The sequence below is a fragment of the Cupressus sempervirens genome, chromosome 1 (genome assembly GCF_028749045.1).
Source record: "Cupressus sempervirens isolate cs-2001-9-10 chromosome 1, ASM2874904v1, whole genome shotgun sequence".
Taxonomy (NCBI): Eukaryota; Viridiplantae; Streptophyta; class Pinopsida; order Cupressales; family Cupressaceae; genus Cupressus; species Cupressus sempervirens.
The window spans coordinates 438,002,244-438,022,638 of record NC_143118.1 but is presented as its reverse complement, the minus strand read 5'-3'; the positions used below and the strand labels follow the sequence as shown (position 1 = coordinate 438,022,638).

At 32.9% G+C, this 20,395-nt stretch overlaps 1 protein-coding gene across 3 annotated transcripts in view; it reads left to right on the top strand.

Annotated features, from left to right (window-relative positions):
• Positions 1-20,395, top strand: part of LOC149578159 (uncharacterized) — a 191,892-nt gene that overhangs the window by 90,759 nt on the left and 80,738 nt on the right. Inside the window, exons 1-6 of one of the 3 annotated variants that reach the window (XM_089827734.1) lie at positions 8,744-8,876; positions 8,959-9,122; positions 11,428-11,625; positions 11,800-11,922; positions 12,308-12,345; positions 12,444-12,600. In XM_089827734.1, coding sequence (XP_089683860.1) covers positions 9,042-9,122; positions 11,428-11,625; positions 11,800-11,922; positions 12,308-12,345; positions 12,444-12,600 — 597 coding nt within the window. In that variant the 5' untranslated portion in view covers positions 8,744-8,876; positions 8,959-9,041. Of the gene's footprint in view, positions 1-8,567; positions 9,123-11,427; positions 11,626-11,799; positions 11,923-12,307; positions 12,346-12,443; positions 12,601-20,395 lie in introns of those variants that run through there. The other 2 variants (XM_089827737.1, XM_089827735.1) reach the window with 2 other exon arrangements.

Sequence of the window (20,395 nt, the reverse complement as noted above, 5' to 3'; positions counted from 1 at the left end):
CATAATAGTTGGGAAATTGAAATCCACATTTGAGAAGATTATCCCGAGGAAGGATCATGCATCACCCCTCGAAAATATTTATCTTAGGGATTAATTGGGAGTTCTAAACCTTTTTACATAGTTAATCCTTGACTCCCTCACCAATGAGCACAAGATAGGTAGATTTCATTGTTAATTCACCCCTAAGATTATTTTCCTAAATAAAGTTATCTTCCCTTGGGAACACCACGATTTTCACCTCCTTGAGTCTCTTCTATAAAGCTAGTGCTCAAGGAATTCGTTGCAAGTGATCCATGAAACTTTGAGGCAGCAAACAAAGGTCACAAAAGGGAGGGAGCCACATTTTTCATGGAGTAGAAGACCTTGTGGGTAGTAGTGGTTGCATCATTTGACTCCAAACGACAAACCCATTTTCGTTACAATTGATAAGATTGTCAAGAAAATGTTTGATTCTATTCATGAGGACTGTAGAAAAGATTTTGTAGACAATATTATACATGAGTTTTGGCCTAAAATCAGTAATAGAGAGTGGCTCCTAGATTTAGAGGACCATCGCAATGAATGACCAATTTAGTTTATTAAGAAGTGTGCTTGTTCAAAAAAAAAATCTTGTGGTTGCAATAACACTAGGGCCAAGAAAATCCCAAAAATCCTAAAGGAAAGAAGTGTGGGAAGCCAACAAGACCTATGGCCCTCTAATTCCCCATAGGAAAGGTAATTATTGATACTTCCTCCTCCAAGACTGGGGCCATGCCCTTTATAAATTAGAAAGAGATTTTTCAAAAGCCATTCTAACATCCAAGCCTTAAGTGCACCATCCAAAATACAACCATGATCCTTGAAGGCATTGCAAGAGAAATCAAAGGCTATAACACATACCTATTTTTCTTCTAAAACCTCCTCATTATTTTCATCTTTGAGGCCAAGTATAGTTTTTTTTTTTCTTATGGGTATAATTCAAGCAATCAGAGAAGGCCAAATGATTATCCCCTTCTCTAAGCCATTGGATTTTGAATTTCTATATCAAAAATATTTCCTACCTATTGAATTTTCCCAGTTATCCCTTAAGGTCTCTTCAATAGCAGTATGGCTAGTGAAAAATTGCATCTAGCCATTTTCTCCTAGATGGAAGCCAAGGTGTAAAGTTTCTTTTTCTGCTAAAAGTCATTACCAAACATGATTACGTTCCATCCCTTTGCATTCATTATAATGATGGTAAGTTTTTGAACACATAGAACATGGTCATTCAAATAATAAGTGAGTCCCACCATGCCTTGACACACAAATGGAATTCAAGGTGGGTGCCCTACATGATTTCATAGAAAAAGCGAAAAGACTCCTTCTTTAACCCCATTTTTTCAATCTAATAAGAGTGTGTTATGATTTAACATTGTACGAGGGAAGGTAGTAATAAAGAAATTAAATCCTATATCCCAAGCAAGGGATGGAAGCAATCGAGTCTCACTTGGATGATTTTGGCACCCTTCCTATGGTTAGACCAAGTAAGCTTTTACATGATAAAGTTAATGCCAACCAAATTGATTTCATTAATGAATTTAGCTAAATTCATCATACAATTTGTGTAGTTTTCTAAGCCATCCAATTTTCTTGACAGGCATAGGGAGGAATTGAAGTCTCCAACATGGAGCCAACATTGGGTGGATTGTTGAAGAATATTTTTGATTTAATTATATGCCTTTCTCTTATCATTGAGAGAATTAGGTGCATAAACATTGGTCATAAACCACATCATATAGTCATAGTTGAACCTACTAGCTAAAATATTTTGATTGGAAAAGGTAAAAACTCCAAAATACCTCTGATATGTTCCATGTAGTAACAATACCACCCAATGATCTAGAAGCTTCCACAATATAATAATGTAAACCTGGCCACAAAACCCTTGCATTAGTGCTAAAGGGGGACCCACTCATCTTAACTTCATGATGGAGAAGGATAATAATGCCATTTTCCATTATACAATTCTTGAGGGAAAATTATTTTTGGGGGCCATTCAACCCCTCATGTTCCAAGAGATGAACATCATTTCTTTGTCTTGGTTACAAATTCTAAGGTCCTCAACCTTCCATTGCTAATTTCCTTCATGACTTCCCTTTGCCTTGCGACACACTATTAAGGTCGTCCAACTTTCATGCAGAGCCAACATCCACTTTCTTATTTTTCTTTTTTCTTTTCCTAGATCATCCATCTATCACTTATTGCCATAAAGTTGATGGGCACATTAGGTGATGAGAAAAGTCTACTCTTAGGTTGGGGGGAAGCATTGAATTAGATGAAACACCATTAAGGGTGACCAAGGAAGGCATAATTGGTGTCTAACATGTGGTATTTCCCTTCCTCCAAATAATTTGTTTCCACAAAATAAATAGCCTAATTATTCTCTTAGAAATTTTAAGAAGTCATATACAATCTAAGGACCCCATCCAAATTCAACCCTTGATTAGGCTTCTTAGAAGTTTTCATGAGGTTATTCCTACAGGGGGCACATTGACCCTAAGAAGAGATGTTGAGAAGCTCTTGTAAAAGCTAGCTTGAACTTCATCCTAGTAACTTTGTCTATTGAAATTTAGTTACCAAAAGTGTTGTAAGCTCACCAAAGACTCTACTCATCCTATAATTCAAATGGGAGACATGAAATTCTAACCCATAAAAGTATTATTTGACATAAGTTAATCACATGGTTAAAGCTTGGTTTCCATCAACTACATAACAAGTGATGCTTTCCATATGACCAAGAACCATAGGAGATAGAGGTCATATCTTTTTTTGTTATAAATTTGAACAAAGATCAAGGCTTCAAACATCGAATTTGTCACCACATTTTCTTGATCTTCCATCTATGAGAAACTTAGTTTTTGATCATGTTAATATTTTGTCAAATGGAGATAAAATAAATAATTAAAGTATTTTTCATGGAGGAAACAATATGGTCAACCATTGCATCAAGAACCTTGATCATTGCTCCCCTCTTAGTTTGCATGCACAATGGGATCACCTCAACTTCTGCCTCTTCCAGCCATTTATCCATGAGGATTTGTTTCCAACCTTCAAAAAAATCACTACCTTGGGCCTTTTTGATCTCCCTTATGAAGAACTATATCTAAGATGGCACTTTCCACCATGGACACATTTATAATGTCTTCATATTCCTATCTTGCACCCCCATCGATGAAATTCTCTATGAAAATGAGTCCACTAGCAATGTAGGAACATCCTAGAGAAGTCAACAATCATGTATGCAGGGGCTTCATGCTCAAGTTTGTGGAGTTACAATTCACGCGGTTGGGGATCTATTTGAGGTATATTGAGGAGCCTTTCGTTAAGTGTGTGTGATGTTTGGAGTCATCATCTTGGAGTTAGAGCCATTTTAGTGGTTGCTAGTAATGCATTCCTATATACTGGTAGAGCTTTGGAGATTGTATTTGTGAGCTTTGATCCAAGGGAGACAATGTGTACACTCTTGGATTTGGATAGTTTGTTGGTACATGGATCTATGTCTAAGTGCATGCATTCTTATGTGGTATTATGAATTAGTTAGGCATTGTACACTTGGGGCATGTCCTAAGTATTTAATTTTATGCCATATATTTAATGTTTGTATCCAAGATGACTTGTGGCTTGAGGGTGTAATTAATGTGGGTGCATTCAATTAATGTAATTTGACTAGGTTGACTAGTGGCTTGGTTTAGTACAAGTAGAGGATCTTGTGGAGTCTAGAGTCAATTGTCATTCAACATGGAGAAGGCAAGTAGCTGAGATAATGAAGTTTGAGCAGAGCTAGGAGCTAAGTGTTGGCTTGGGAAACAAGAAGGTTGCTTGGTGGCTTGGGAGCACGAGTTTAGATTCTTCTTGGATTTCTCTACTAGGTTGTGGATCTGGACTAGCTAGTGGTTTGGATCTTGTGAGATCTTGTTGAACTTTTATGGTAATTGTTGATGTATTTGGCCGTAAAGGCCTTACAATTGGGCATGTTAGATGAAATCTTATTATGAGAATTGACATTATGTGGATCTAAATCTTTGTGTTATTATTTATATTCCACTGTGTGGTTGTTTGTTGGGGGCTGGGACATTTCCTTTGGGGATTCCCTTGCCTTGCACCACATCAACTAGATCCCCAAGGAATGAGATTTACAATTGACAATGGGGGCTCACTAGCAACATTGTGTCCCCCATCAAATTTGTCCACAATGAAAGTTTAGGCTTTCAAAAATTGTGAAGTAGGAAGAACTATCTTATGGTTCATGAAGTGTATATACAATTTGGAGAATTCAAATGCTAACTCAATTGTGGATATTGTTATATTGGTTCATTATTTATTATATGTATGCCATCTCATTTTTTAAAGACCCTTAGTGTAATTTTTTTAGAAATTAAATTAATCTAACATGAATTTGTTGATGGGCATGATGCACACATCTCCTAGTTCTCTAGCATCTCGATGATAGATCATAGAGTGTGATCCAAAACATTGACATAAAGAGTCTAGCACAATCTAATCCAAAAACATTGAGGCACTGCTATAATTTATGGATTGTAGATGTATGATACCATTAAGGTGCATGCATTTGAAGCTCTCTAGAATAAATCTTTGTTTTACATGCTTAGAAACCTGAACCACTTTGGTGAATGCCAAGGTGTAGAGCTCATTTAGCCTTTGATTTGTATCACAAGCCTAATTTGAAAATTTTAATTTATTCAATTAACATGCCAAGAAAACCCAAAAAATGCTAAATTTCAAGGCGTTATGAAATAAAAATATCAATTTGTTTGATTCGTTGATATGCCCAAAAGAGTTAATAAGAAAATGAAAACATGCCTATTTATATACATAACAAAATTAATAATATACCATCACTTGTATATAATAAGCTGAGAAATGTCTTTTGAAGCCACTTCATTTTAATCAGTTTGTCTCTCTAATGTCAAATAGGCTTTTCATGAAGGCTAATAAATAGGCATTTATTCTTCATAACTCAAAATTTAGATAACTTGAAATGCATTTGAAATTTAAATAGTACCAACCTAATAAGCTAATAGTACAAGTAGAATATAAATGTTACATTAAATCCACATATATTATTAGGCCATTTCATAATTTATATTCATTCATCATAAAAAAACATCAAACATAATGAAATACATCACTCAATAGATTGTTATTTATCTCCTAGAAGGAAATGTGTTTGTTCCAAATTTGTAAAACAATCCTTAACAAACCCATCATAAAAACTAAAGAGATTTCTACCAAAGAACATAAAGGGTCCAAAGAAATCTATTAGAAATAAGTTCCTTCTATCATATACAAAATGATAGTAATAGATCAAATGGATATCATATATTTTGTAGAGCATAGATTGGAAATAAAAGTGCCATGCATTGCATTTCAAACAATAATTTTGTATAGTACTTAAAAATTCTCTTTGTGAATATAGTAATACAACTAATGGAATACATAAAATTCTAAATACTCATTAATTTATTACTCATTATTTTTGACATATATATTAAACAATGATACATATGTAATTCAATATTGAAAAACAGATTGACAACTCTTGCCAATAAAATTATTATTGTAGGTATTACATATCACGGAATGCAATAGTAGATAAAGTTATTTTTTTCTCCCAAATAAGAACCTCAAATGTAGTATTAAGTTAAATTTTCTTACTAATAAAGATCTAAACTTTAGTCCCATCAATTAAGTTCCCTTGAAAATATTTAGAAAATGCCCATTTAATAAATGGTTGATTTAGAGTTTGAATAAACATACCTAGGTTACCCAAAAATATCGAACATGAAGATTAGAGATAAAATTTATTCAAAAATCTATCATTCATTTGAAGAATCAAAACGACCTCATAGGAAGCGAGATGAAGTATTCCCTCGTAAGGATTTGTACCTACCACCACATGCCCACATAAATCAATAGGAAATGGTTTTGGCCAAAATTGAAAATTGCAAAGATTTATTTGCAATGACTATAATTAACATAAAAAAACCATTTTGTCAAATTTAAACGTAAAATCTTATGCTAAATCATCTGTATAAATTTAACCGATTTAAAGCAATATGTAAAATATAAAATCACATACCTCTCTTCTTGTGAAGCATTAGCATACAATGAACTCATATTTTATGCACAATGCCTCAATTGCCATGTCCTAAGATTCCCACTTTTTCCAAATCACACAACCCTTTATCATTGTTTCATATGAATTGGAAGCTTTAGTTTTAAGCATTATGTTGAAGCCATGTTCATTTTTATGCTATTCAAGTGCCTTGCTATTTGTCTATCCTAACATAATAGAAACAAATTTTGTATACTTGAATGCTTTGACATAATGGAAAAAAATTAACCCAAACAAAGAATAGGGAAATGACAATGGTAGCCCTTGTGCAATTTTTAGTAACCCAATTATTGTTCAAACTTCAAAATAAAATATATCACTTGCTCTGGTTGCAAGCATTTTTGTAATTGAAGATACAATGCATGGGTGCTTTGTACCTACAAACTCTTGAACTTCTATAACTTTAGTAACTACTTTATTTTTCCTATTCTCTCTTTCTAAATTTATATGTGGAAATGCTTCCTCATAGAAAGCCTCTTGATTGAAACATCAAAATATGAATATTAAATTCTCACGCTTAAAACATATATAGGTACTAATTTATTGATTAAAGAAGAGCTATAAAGTTAATAGTATCTATCTAGACTTTGAAGAGATTTTTTAAAAATTGGGTTGTAATTTTAGAAGGTTGAAAGTGAATATCTATGGTCTTTTGTATTGATATAGATAATTTGCTCACTAACTTTAGATTATGCTTATAAAATTATGAAATTGAACAAAAAATATCCATCAATATATCAACATCAAAATATTCAAAAATCAAGAAAGATGCCATATGTTTCATAAATATCAATTCTTTGTTAAACACTTTTTTCCCCCAAAAGTATTTATTTACAATAAAACTATAAATAGATCTAGATTCTAATCTACATAGACTTTCACAAACATTTATCAATTAAATTGAACTATTATCTATATATAGACTCAACAAATTATTCATAATTTTTTGAAAAAAAAACTAAATTTAATAAATTAATTTATTGGCTAATTCAATGTCTCTCTTCAAAATATCTTTTATGCTTAGTAGTTTTGTTTCCATAGATACTTTTAAAAACATGTATGTTGTATATTCATAAATTTGTGCCTTAAATTTTTCCTATATATAGACTCAACAAATTATTCATAATTTTTTGAAAAAAAAACTAAATTTAATAAATTAATTTATTGGCTAATTCAATGTCTCTCTTCAAAATATCTTTTATGCTTAGTAGTTTTGTTTCCATAGATACTTTTAAAAACATGTATGTTGTATATTCATAAATTTGTGCCTTAAATTTTTCCTATAGAAAGACAAGTGACACATCCAATCATGGGTTAGTTTGATTTGTCATTGTTATGATTTAGGTGGAGAAACATATATGTTTGATATTGAAAAGTCTTGGTATATGTTGACAATGAACACACCCCTTTGGCTCGTCAAGAACTAATACTTGCATGAAAGGACATATGCCCTTTTATTGAGAGGACATATGCCCCTCCATTAACATTTTGACTTGACATTTCCAAACAACCAAGGAAAATATGATATATAAAATAAAAAAGCTATTATTTTCTTTTTACACAATATGACATTGTTGATGTGAAGGGATGAATAAAGCTTAAAAATAAAGAGCCAATCACAATGAAAATAAAAAAATTATTTTTATTAAAAATATAAAACTCATAAATAATATTTTTTTTCATAGATTTTTAATATATTATATGTCGTGATAGCATAATATTTAGATTGAATCTTAAGTTAACACTAATGATTCTACCATCAAAAAAATAATATGCAACTTGTAGAGTTCTAAGAATTCAATCAAACAATCAAATCAAATCATAGAAAAATATTTTGTTAAAATTACGAAGTTAAAAATCTTGCATCTATGCATTAATTTTATAATAAAACTTAAAAATGATTAATTGCAATAGTAAAAATCCAAAAAGTTTTAATCATATGAAATCTAAAAATTACCATAATAATACTTAGCCTGCCTACAAATACCAATAAGCGAGAATTAAAAACAAGAGAAAAAACAAATGAAATAAAGCAGGCCAGAAATGCATACCTGTCAAAATCCCGCTCTTAGCTTAGCTAAATTTGTTGACAGGTTCATTGGGTATATTACCGGGCAAAAATTTCGAACAGTAGATACTTCACTTGTGTTCATGGCATACCAACAAACCAGGTGGGATATGTTCACCAATGGGCAGGGTTAATTCCCGAGCAACCATGCCGACCACCAACTTAAAAATAAAAAAATTGATGGAGACTAAAATGAAGAACATGAATAAGCATCTAAAAAGACATGATTGCGGTTTATGACATTCCACGCAACCTCGAGAGAAGAATGCAAAAGCTCACCTAGACTCCACGTAATAATAAATAAATAAATCCATATATTTTAACAACAGGGATAATAAACAAATGTTCGTGGATTTGATAAAATAATTACTTGGAGGATTTTTTTTCAAATTACTATGTGAGCACTGTCACGAGAAGGCGCGTTTCGCCGGCGGTGGGAGAGACGTCAAATGCCCAACTTCCGCTCAAACTGCAGAGAAAGCACCTTCATCTTAATTCAACGATAAACTTTCTCGTATAAAATACAGATGTGTTTCTTTTCAAATATTATGTAGTCCTACTCGTCAGAACAATGGAAATTCTGCATTAAAGATGCTCCGGGGATGATAAACCTGACGCGACAGTGGGCTTTCAGTTGAATTCAATGACAAAAAGGTTTGCTTTAGAGCTTTTTCCTGTTGCATTTGGGGGAAAACATGGTAATCACTACAGCATTGTTGTTGGGTGTTTAATGTAGTGTGTTTTATAAAGTCCGGCTTGAACAATTTGAGGGGTTCCAGTGTGGTGGGGAGGCGGCTGGGGTTTTGCGGGCAATAAATAATGTTTAAGTTACACAGGCAGAGGGCAGAGAAGGCCAGCGAGAAAGTTGACTTCAAGTTTCTGCAGCTTCAAGCTTTTCAGGTAGGGAATCATTAATAAAAAAAACATCTGAATGCTATTAATTAGTTCTACCCAGTTCTTTTCTTTTCTTTTGGGCGCTGGTGCAATCGGTGGCCTGGACCGAATTTTTAAGGAAGTGCGAGGGATCAGCGTCCTGGTGCAATGTTTCCGGGTTGGTAGCTTCACTGTCGTAGCAGAATTACTTCCTTTTGGACTTCAGTTGGATGACGTTATGTGTTTGCTTGTGTAAAATCTTGGTGCTGGTTTCGTAATGAGTAAATGCTACGAGTTTAGTCGATTAGATCTAATGGGGGTTGGACAAAAGAAGTGTAGGATCTGGGAACGAGTAATTTGATAAAGGCTTGAATTTCCTATTTTTCCTGAAACGGGTACTCAATGAAGCCTTTTGAATGCTCAAGAAGCATTACCAGTATTTTTGGCTGCCAGATCTCTGATGCTGTAATGCTGTAATCTGAGTTAATTAAATTCTTGAGATTTTCAGATTGTTTATTTGAAACATCTATCGGAATACTATGCTATTTTCCATTTTGTTTCCTACGCGTCTATCTTCTCGACTTCTTTATAGAGAAATGGATCTTTTGATAGGTTTGTTGATGGTACAAATTCAGTTTATGTAAACTGCAAGGACCTTTTCGCTGTATGTGATGCCACGCATTTCTATGAATTTGGAGTGTAATGCAAATTTTTAGGTCGCTCTCTAGCCATCACACCTCATTGATGATAGGCACCCCATTGAGGAACAAGCCAATTGAACATTTTATATTAAGTATTGTTCAACTTTTGCATCTTCTTAAGTTTTGACCCGTTTTCATAGCTCATGGTATATCAGTCACTGCCAAATTCTTTGATCTTGGGTCATTCAATCTGTATAATATGTGACGGTGATACTGAACCGAGATTTAACTTTGGAGTGTGGACTTCGTTAGAATTAAAGAAGGGATATCTTGTACAATAGTGGAATCGAGTGGGGGGACTGTGGTAAGTCAGTAACATATTGACACGTCCAAGGGATATGCCGTGGAAGTTGGCAAATAATGTTGGCCAGAGAGCAAGCAGGTAATAGATGGTATGATGAGAACTATCAAACAATAATAAATAGTGTCTCTGAAAAGAGAAATAATTTTGATGCTCAGTTCTGGTCTCAGCTCATTTCAAAACTGTTCTGATATCATATAATGTTCAGGATTCAGTTGAATCATTGTAGGGATGCTTAGAGATTTAATGTCTGATGGATGAGCACATTCCCATTTCAACACAGGCAGAGCAGATGTACATGGCACTATAGAACACAAAGTGAACAGTCCATACAAGAGCTCACCAGCAATTATTGGCTCTCAGAAATAATTTGAAAGGATAACATAAACTGAAGGGCTCTGCAGGTTGAGCTTGCCAACATATTGAGAAGTATCTGATTGATAACAAGTGCTTTGATATGCACAGATTCACAGAAATGGACCAGCTTTGCAACATATCCGTTTTCTTAATATTATATCTAAATTTTAAATACTATTGTTTTAGAATGTCTCTTAATTCTTTTTTCAAGCCTTTTGGTATGGATTTTATTTTATTATGTCATTTTCGCAGATCTTATCTAAGCCACTAACGAGAGGCATATGAATTTTAGATTCCATGCCCTTGTTAAACTAAATATTAGATTCAGGAAATATTTGTTGCTGTTAAGTCTGGCAGATTGTTTGGCCTAATAAATCATAAGACTGATTAAACTTATTTCATTCACTGAGTTTGTGTTCTTATTAATTACATTTTATAATAATATTGGCAATGATGACTTCGCAATAACCAAAAAGGACCTGCAGCAAGATAAATGTCTGCTGAATCTTCTGGTTATTACCGATTCAGGAAAATGGGTCCAATACTCCTTAGTAGATTGGACATCTATTTGTGTGATATTTTAGGTTCAAGATCTATGCATATTTGTTTCTATTTGATGGCATTGAATGCCCTTTTCACAAAATGAGTTATGTCCTTGTGGCCCTTAAAAATATTAGGATGAGAAAACTGGCTTAGACTTGAGCTCTGATTTCTGCTGAGGCCCTATGAGGCTACTGGCACAACTTGCAGTTTCAATAGTCAAGCAAATTCTGTTGGTCTATCCTATTTCTCAGTGTTTGAGCTTCGCTTAAATTAATAGAGTGATCTTCAAGCTGTTTCTGCCAGCGTAGAATTATACGTTTGCATGCAAGCCTTAGCTTAGGATAGGACATATGGACCTATGAGCAAGTGGGAAAAAGACATCGTATTTAGTCTAAATGAGCTATTTGTTTTGTTATTGTTAAAATAACAGGTGCCTCCTAGCTGTGACAAGCTTGTTGTCTCAATTTTTTCTGTGGAAACTGGAAAAGTTGTTGCCAGGACTAACAAGGCACTTGTTCGAAGTGGGAGCTGCCAGTGGTCTGAAGCTGTGTCAGAATCTGTGCGTTTTTTGCAAGATGACATCTCGAAAGAGCTTGAGGAAAAGCTTTTCAAGTTTGTTGTTTCACCGGTAGGAATTATGAATCTCTCTACTTTCTATGCTTTTTATTTTTCCATTGCCTTGTTTATGACATAATATGTTTGTTGGTTTGCTCACATCATTTTAAAATTAACTTTGACACTAATTATGATGAATGCCACAATACACTGGAAATGATATTTCATATTCTCTTGTATGGCACAGGGATCACCCCGTTCAGGCATTCTTGGAGAAGCAACAATTAATTTGGCTGACTATTTGAGTTCAAAGCTTCCAGTTCCCTTGTCTTTGCCATTGAAAAAGTGCAACCATGGAACCATTTTGCATGTAAGTACAAACATATGATGAGTGTAGAATGTAACTTTCTCTAGAAATATAAATACAATACAATTATAAATCTTCTCGTTTTTAGGGAAACCAGCTATCTATTAATTTGGAATTACTAGTCCTATTACTAAACTGCCGCTCAATTGATTAAGATGTATTTAGAATTTAAGTAATTATATTAAAAAACTAAGCTTCTAAAAGATTGTATTAATGATTTTAAGTTATTAGATTCACGTTGTAATGAATTCAAAAGATAAGAATCTTTTTCCATTTAAAGAATTTAAAACAGAGCTCTAAAGTTTCATTTAATATTTTCGGAAAGTTTACAGTAATTTTTCGAGCATGTTTATGGTGACTGACAGGTGGTATTGGGTTTCTAAAACAGGTCAAGATTCATTGCCTTAGTCCAAGAGTGGAATCCAGGTGTGAATAAGTTGAAATGATCAAGCCAGCTTAAGCTACTTGAGAAAAGGTCACTAGTTTGTCTGTATGCGAACTGATATATATTTTGTTATATGCAGAGAGCCAGAAAATTTGAGAGAGAACACCACTGAACAGGATGACCAGAATTCTGTTTCAGATGATACTGATAATAAGTCGGAAGGTTCTGATAATTTAGCAGGGAGTATAGGATCTTCATCTGGCAATCGCTTGGGTCGTGGTGTTCTTCAAAATAAGGTGATTTATTATATCTGAAATTCTATGCACATGGATTCAAAATCATGGGTTTATCACAATGGATTCAACTACGAGTGATTTAATTTGGCATTTCAAAAAAATGAAAAAACATAATAATAACTGTCAATTTTTTTTTGCAAGATGTGAACTTCTGAAAGAAAATATGTAGGGTGATCAAGCAGGATTATATTGATTTATTAATAGAACACCAATTGAAAATGGATATCTTTGTTGGAGAAATCCCTACCCATTAAACAAGATTAATAGCCGTGATAATTGTTGTAGACCCTGATAGTGGCAGTGGACTCTATGTAATGTCCCCTTGTTGAAATAGGATTTTTGAATAAATAAAATAATATTATTAAAATAATAAAATGTAGAAGAATATAAATAAATATGATATAATTAATATAAGTAAATTTAACGAATGCTCAAAATGCATGAAATGAAGATTAATGACTCAGGGAAGGAAAAAAGAATGTCAATAAGAAAAACAACTAATGGAGGAAGAAAGGAATGGGAAGAGAATGACTCCTTCAAAAAGTAAAAGTTATGAAGGGTTGTGCTCTTTCAAAATTTGATAATTTTGGAATGTTGTGACTTTTTCGTTGAAGAGTTGTACTCTTTCAAAGAGTAGATTACCGTACAAGGGTGTGGCTCTTTCAAAAGGCAGAAATGATGAACAGTTGTACTCTTCCAAAGGGTGGTCATAATGAAAGGGTGTAATTCTCCCAAGGGGTAGAAATGATGAAGGATTGCACCTCTTTCAATGGGCAGAATTTGTGAAAGGTTGTGACCATTGAAAAGGGGCAGACACGATGGAGAGGTGTGACCCTCCCTCACTTTGGAAGATATAAAGGGGAAAAGGTTTCATTTGAGGAGGACATCCAAGAGAGTTAAATTTGGGGAACAAAGTGGTGACTCAATTCTTATGAAAGATGGTGACCTTTTCATCAATAAAGTATAAAAGAGTATTTGTTCCAAGTGTTGAGGGGTTACTTATAAATCATCACTCATGAATCCAGTAAAACAGATGTAATGTCCCTTTTTTGGATTACCCTATATTTTCCCCTAGAATCACAAATCAAATAAACACGACCTGATATAGTTAGAAATATAATTTTACCCGAAAGATGTAAAGAAAAGTAGCTCCTTGTTGAGATCCCACAATCATTTGAGTCAAATTTCAAAGATACGATTCATAAGATCAACCATCACTAAGTTTTAAGAGCACATATCATTTCAATCATATAATATATATAACTTTTTATAGGTGTTCAACCAATAATGGAGCTTGGATAAATAGACCTTACAGGGTGCCTAAAATGATTCTCTACCCTAGGCCCAACAGTGGCTATACCATCCCTTTTGGCCTCATGTGGCCTTCCGCCATCACATATAAGTTGGTGTACCTAGTGAGGAATCCTATAACCATCCCCTTTCATCCTGCCACACCTATTCATTCTTCTGCAATTTAGACTTCTTTGAATCCATCTCAACAATTGCTCAATGTAGGGCTGGGTAGAAACTACAATAGGGTGCCTAAGTGATCCTCTACACTAGGCTGTGGAGTGGATATAGCATCCCTCTTGGCCTCATCTAACCTTCCTCCGTCTCATATGAGGTGGTGTGCCTAGTGAGGTATACTATAGCCTTTTCTACTCCTCATACCTTACCATGATTGATTATTGCTGTTTAGTAATCCATATCACTACTTGTGCCCATTATATATGTTGTAGTGCCTACCCCTAGTTCGCATTTTGTTATCGTTGCTGAACTCTTTTAGAGCTAGTTTCATGTTGTTGGTTAGCAACATTATTTTAGGATTATCAGATATTATGTTATGGATTTAGTTTATTATGTGATAAGATTACTTAGACTCTACATTTCATGTATGTATGATGATTATTTTTAGTGTTCGCAATTGTTGATGATGATTAGTTAGATGGCTTATTATCAAATGTGTTTTATTATGGATACTTACCCCATACTTGCATGTGTATGGTGTGCGTGTTTGCTTTGCGTGTTTGCTTTTGTATGGCGTGTCTGATGTGGTTAAGGAAGGGAGTCGTAGTCACCTGCTAGTCGGGATCTACACGATGCACCACTTCTTGCCATTGCCTATTTAGTATATATTGTGCTTGTACATGCGTGGTTTTTATGCAGGTTGCAGGTACCGGGTATCGACTTCCCTGAATTGCCAGAATGAGCGTACCCTATCACACTATCTCAATGATAAGAGAGGGGAGATAAATTCTCAAGTCCAAATCCCAACCCTTTAAGCCATTTGTTCTAATTGGAAAATTAGGACAAGTATCTAAGTTGAGTACTCTCCGAATACGTTGGATAACGTAACTCGTGATATTAACCCTTGGTTTGATTTTGTATGTATTTTTGTTATGATGGGTTTTCATATTTTTACCTTGTGAGTCTTTGATGTATTTTCTATTAATTAAGCCTAATTAAAAGATTTAATTAATGGTTTAATTAAATGGAAAATTAATATAGTATTTTAATATTTATTTTATTTAATTAATTGAGAAATTAATTAAATAAAATAATTAAATGTGAAAATAAAAGTTAAAAGTTTAAATTTGGAATGTGACAATATTTATTTTAATAATAATATATTTGGAATTCATTTTTAAATAAATGAGTAAATAATATTATTACTAAAGCTAATAAATATTTTAGCAATTAAGTTTTGGAAAATGAAATTTAAAAGTGAAAGATATATTTAAAATTAGTAAAAGATTCTAAATCTCATGTGATTAAAATATAAATATATTAAGATTGAAAAGTGGAATTATAAAAGTTAGTGCATGAGATTTAATAAATAAATTAATTAAATTGGAGTGAGTAAATGAAATATTATATTAATTAATGTGCATTATTTTTAATATTTTCTCACATAGGAGTTGGCAAATTCTCGAGAGTTGTCATGTAGACAACACTGGAGTTTGCACTAGTTGTCTACACTTAGGAGTTAGCATTTTTATTTGAACACATGGTGTCTACAACCTTAAGACTTATCTAGAAGGTTGGAGAAGGCTCATGCTTGGTTGTCATGCTTATCTTCTAGTTGTCTCTAGAGACACTCTAGATGCATCTTAGAGGCCTTTAAATTGAGGCTCTCCTAGTGTGTTTGGACAAGCAAAAATGAAAGCGGAAGTAGAAGCTGAATGGAAGCTGCAAGTTACAAGCTCATATTCTTCTTCATATGCTCATATATTTTCTACATGCTTCTATGCTTCTTCTAGCACTTCTAGTCACTTGAAGGATTTGATTGGCTTGGATCTTGGAAGGATTGCGAATGATGGAAAAGGAAGGGATTTTCTATGGACTTCTGAAGCATGACGGATTAACATCAGTGTCCAGGTGCACTCGTGATATTTGCATATTCTCTTTGCACCATTTTTCTTCCTGTCTTCATCATGTTTGTTATATGTGTCTGATTATATTCCATGAATGAATTTGCAATTTGAATCGGAATCTAGATATATATTTATTTAGGTTGCAAAGAAAACATTAGAAAACCCTAGATCCAATTAAAGAGAAATTAGATTTAACTCGGGTTTGGGTTCGAATCGTATTGGATTCAAAGATTTGATTAAACAAGAGTTTGTAAGATCAAACCTATTAGACAAATTAATAGGTAAATCTGAGGAACGAATATTATGAGTAATTTAGAGACCATTAATTTAAGAGAAATTCTTATTTAAAAAAAAAAATTAGAAACCCTTTTTATTGTAAATATGTTTCCTCTAGAAAAAAATCCATATACATTCAAATCTACATACATATAATTAAATAGTAGTACTGATATATATGTATACACATATAGATATGTATGTATATATATATATATATATATATATATATATATATATATATATATATATATATATATATATAAAATTGTCTGAATAATCTTTTATTAAATCCGAAATCGCATTTAAAATGCGAATTGTGAATCATTATTTAGGAAACGTTATAAAAAAAAAAAATATTAATAAAGGGGCGGAGCTTGTCCTCACGCCTCCCCACTGTCACGATGTTGCCGGTGGACGTTTGCTGCGCAGGTACCTGCGTCAGCAAGCCTGCGACAGTAGAGGCCGCACGACTGTTGTACATACGGTGACGAGAATCACCGCAGACCGCACGGCGAGATGTGACAACGGCTTAAAAGCCTGCGTTCATGTGTAAATAGAAGTGTATTATATGTTATGCAATTTATGATTGTGTAATTCGAGTTTTATATTATGAAATTTACAATTATTAATATATGTATATATATATATGCGTATAAATGTATGCATGTATATATATATATATATATATATATATATATATATATATATATATATATATATAAAATTAATATTGTCATTCGATTTTGTAATGAAGTATTGGATATTAATCATTATATATATATATATATATATATATATATATATAATATTAGCAAGATTTTGTTTATGTTGATAATCGAGTTATTGAAATTTCAATAGAGCAATATAGTTAGAATTTATAACTACATAATTAGTCTAAAAAGACTAATAAGAATGTTTTAAAAGAATTAATGGGGATTCTCATAGGAACGATTGTAGATAGAACTGATGGAAGAGATATATTAAATAATTTAGATGGTAATTTTATATTATGAGATGAATTAAATTAAGTGACTCAAATTTTATTGATATTGGACAATGGGTTATTACTACATTATAACATCGTTATAACATTATTATGTTAATGTTAATACATTCGAATTATTAGGTATCTTATTGTTATACCCTAATCATACTAAGAGTTAGTTAATAATTGACTAATGAAGTTATGCAAAGATTCTCTAGATCGACTATTTATAGTTGTGATTAGTTTATTTATTAATGTTTGTTGGGTCTAACAAACTATTAATAAATAATAAATAGTTTAAATAGATATCAAATAGTCTGATTAGAATTAATTCAGAAGAGATTATTTAACGATTGAAGTCTTGTAAAGACATTAGTTTTTGGATTAGGATTATAAATGATTTTAATGAGTTGTCAATATAATTAAATATGATAGAGTTTTAACTTGAAATGATTATCATTAATACGAAATTGTTAAGAAAATATTAGTAAGACGAATATGGATGTTACAAGATTATTATTAAGATTTTCAATATAGCTTGTTATTAAATATTAACAAGTTATTATTATTGAACTTATTAGTTAATTAATATTCATTGGGTTGATGCTTTGAAATTATTTACTAAATCAATTAATTAGAGTTAATTGGATTTAATACTTAAGTTATGTGATGGAGATTTAATCTTTTGACGAGATTGTAGATTATTTATATTGAAGTTGATAAATCTTTTGACTTGAATTTATGACTTTAGATATTATATGATTATCAATGATGATAACGATTGAATTAACAGGCTTAAATTTTAATAATATTTAATTAAGTCTTTCATAAGAATTATTAGAATGATAATAGGTCACAGATGGTGTGCCTATGTTAATTGATGGATTTAATTGATCATTTTGATTAAGTTAAGATATCTTATACGAAGAATGATAATTGGTTCTCTTATAATTTAATGAATAATGATCCTTGAGTTATGTTAAAAGTTGAAGTAACGATAAGAAGAGTTAATCAATTAGAATATGGATCATGGTTGAAATAGAGAACAATTTAATTAAAGGTCAATAATGATCAGTTTAGTAAATATTTATCTTTAAGTTATTCTTAATAATGGAAGAATAATGCTATCGGGGAATCAAATGGGTTGACTTGTAGGTCAAATGATGAAACTTAAGACACTTGAAAATATACTTGCAAACAGAAATTGGAAACCTCTACACTTGATTCAACTATGTGGATTTAGTAAACTAAAACATGTGTTTGCATCGTGTATTCTATATGCTTCTTGTTTTGGGTTAACTAGTGTTGACCAGTTTTAGGTTGTTACCAGAGGCTCGGGGGTTATGACATGTGATGGCATGTTGATCTTATTTGGTCTCGATCTTTATAAGCCCAACCATGGTTATGTGATCGTATGCTCTATGGAATGTTTGTTATTGTTCATCAGTCTTCATGTGTGAAGCTGAGATGTATATGTGTATGAGATACCTGAGCTAATCATTTTTGAGTCATCGATCAGTTATCCTTGGATTATTTTCTAGTCACCATGATGGGGCTATGATGTGGATTTATTCTTGATGATGTCATGTTGTGACATGTTTGACTTAACCATTTTGGAGTCTTCGATCAGTATGATTTTGAGATATTTGATTAGTATGATTTTGAGATATTATTGGTTGCTTTTTAAGAACCAATGGATGTGATGATATATATTTTGGTTATTGAGAACCAATGGATACTTATGATTATCAGAGATGCCTTCAGTTGCCAATAGAGAACTGTTGTGGTCATGATTTTCTATGGATATTGCTCATGGAGATTTGATGCTTTTATGCATAATTGATGATTTTATCATGGAGATTTTGATGATTCTTATCTTGGAGATTTGATGATTCTTATGGATATTTGATGCTTATATTGTGGATATTTGATGATTCTTTTTATGGATTATCTTTTGGATTTATTTACAGTCGCTTGTACAAGACTGTGGTGATTTATGATTCCATGAGCATTAGGGTAGGTAATCTACTTGTAGTGTCGGGAAGTGGCTTGCAACGGGGGCCGGGGCCCTAAGTGGCTGCCAGGGTAAGTCATTGTAAGTTTGGTTAATAAGTGATAACATTTACACACTAAATGGGGATTAAATGAACCTAAAAAGATAATTGTTTTGGATGTTCTCGCCCATGCCTTGAGCGCTTGTACAGGCTAGGATGGGAGTAGTGAGACGCATGGTTGTGACCTTGCATTCCATAGTATGCCTCGTCAGTATGAGAGGATACTAGTGGCCGCATGAGATGTGTATGGACCCGTGAAGTTTAGCTAACTGCCAGGGTAACTTGTACGAGATAAATGCGATGACACTTTCCCGCTTGCAGAGTAGGTTTCTTACATGTCATTGTGTGCCTCTGGGAATTAGATGTCAGATTTTGTGTGTGTTGGAACTTTTGAGTTAGTATACTTTTAGGATTCTTGGACTTAAAGGGATTTATGTTTTGATATCCTGTTTGGGACTTGAGATTATCTCCTCAGCACGGTGGGAGTGGACCACTTAGGTTCCACGCGGTCGGGTGGTAGTGTATTTTCCACTCTTATCATTTGAGATCCGTCTGAGACACCGTGGCTGGAGTATTATTGGTTGGTATTTATCTTCATTATGTTCTTGGAGCATTAAGGTAGATGATATACCTTATGGTGGATGTATTTACTGGTATGTTCTTGTATTGATGATTTACATATGTTAGTTGATGATATATTATGCTTTGTTTTGCATATTAGTAGGATGTTTTTAGGAGTGACATTCCTACTATATTAATAGCTGATGATCTCTTCGGTGCTTTGGAATGTTGCGCACGGAGGGATGGCTAGGATCCATGATGGTCTAATGATGCTATTAACGGTTGGGAGGAACCGTGCACTTAGTTTATTTTGTTTGATCTTTATGATGGCTTTATATGACTTCTATGATGATGTATCATGTGTATCATGTGATTATCTATACTTTGATATATCATGAATTAGAATAAGATGATGTACTTTATTTACATGGATGTATATTCTTTTAAGCTTTTTCATACCTTGTGATATGTATTGTGGATGATTGAGCAATCTAAAATGTACACTTGTATATTGTTTAAGTACATTGGATGTATCTTTGTTA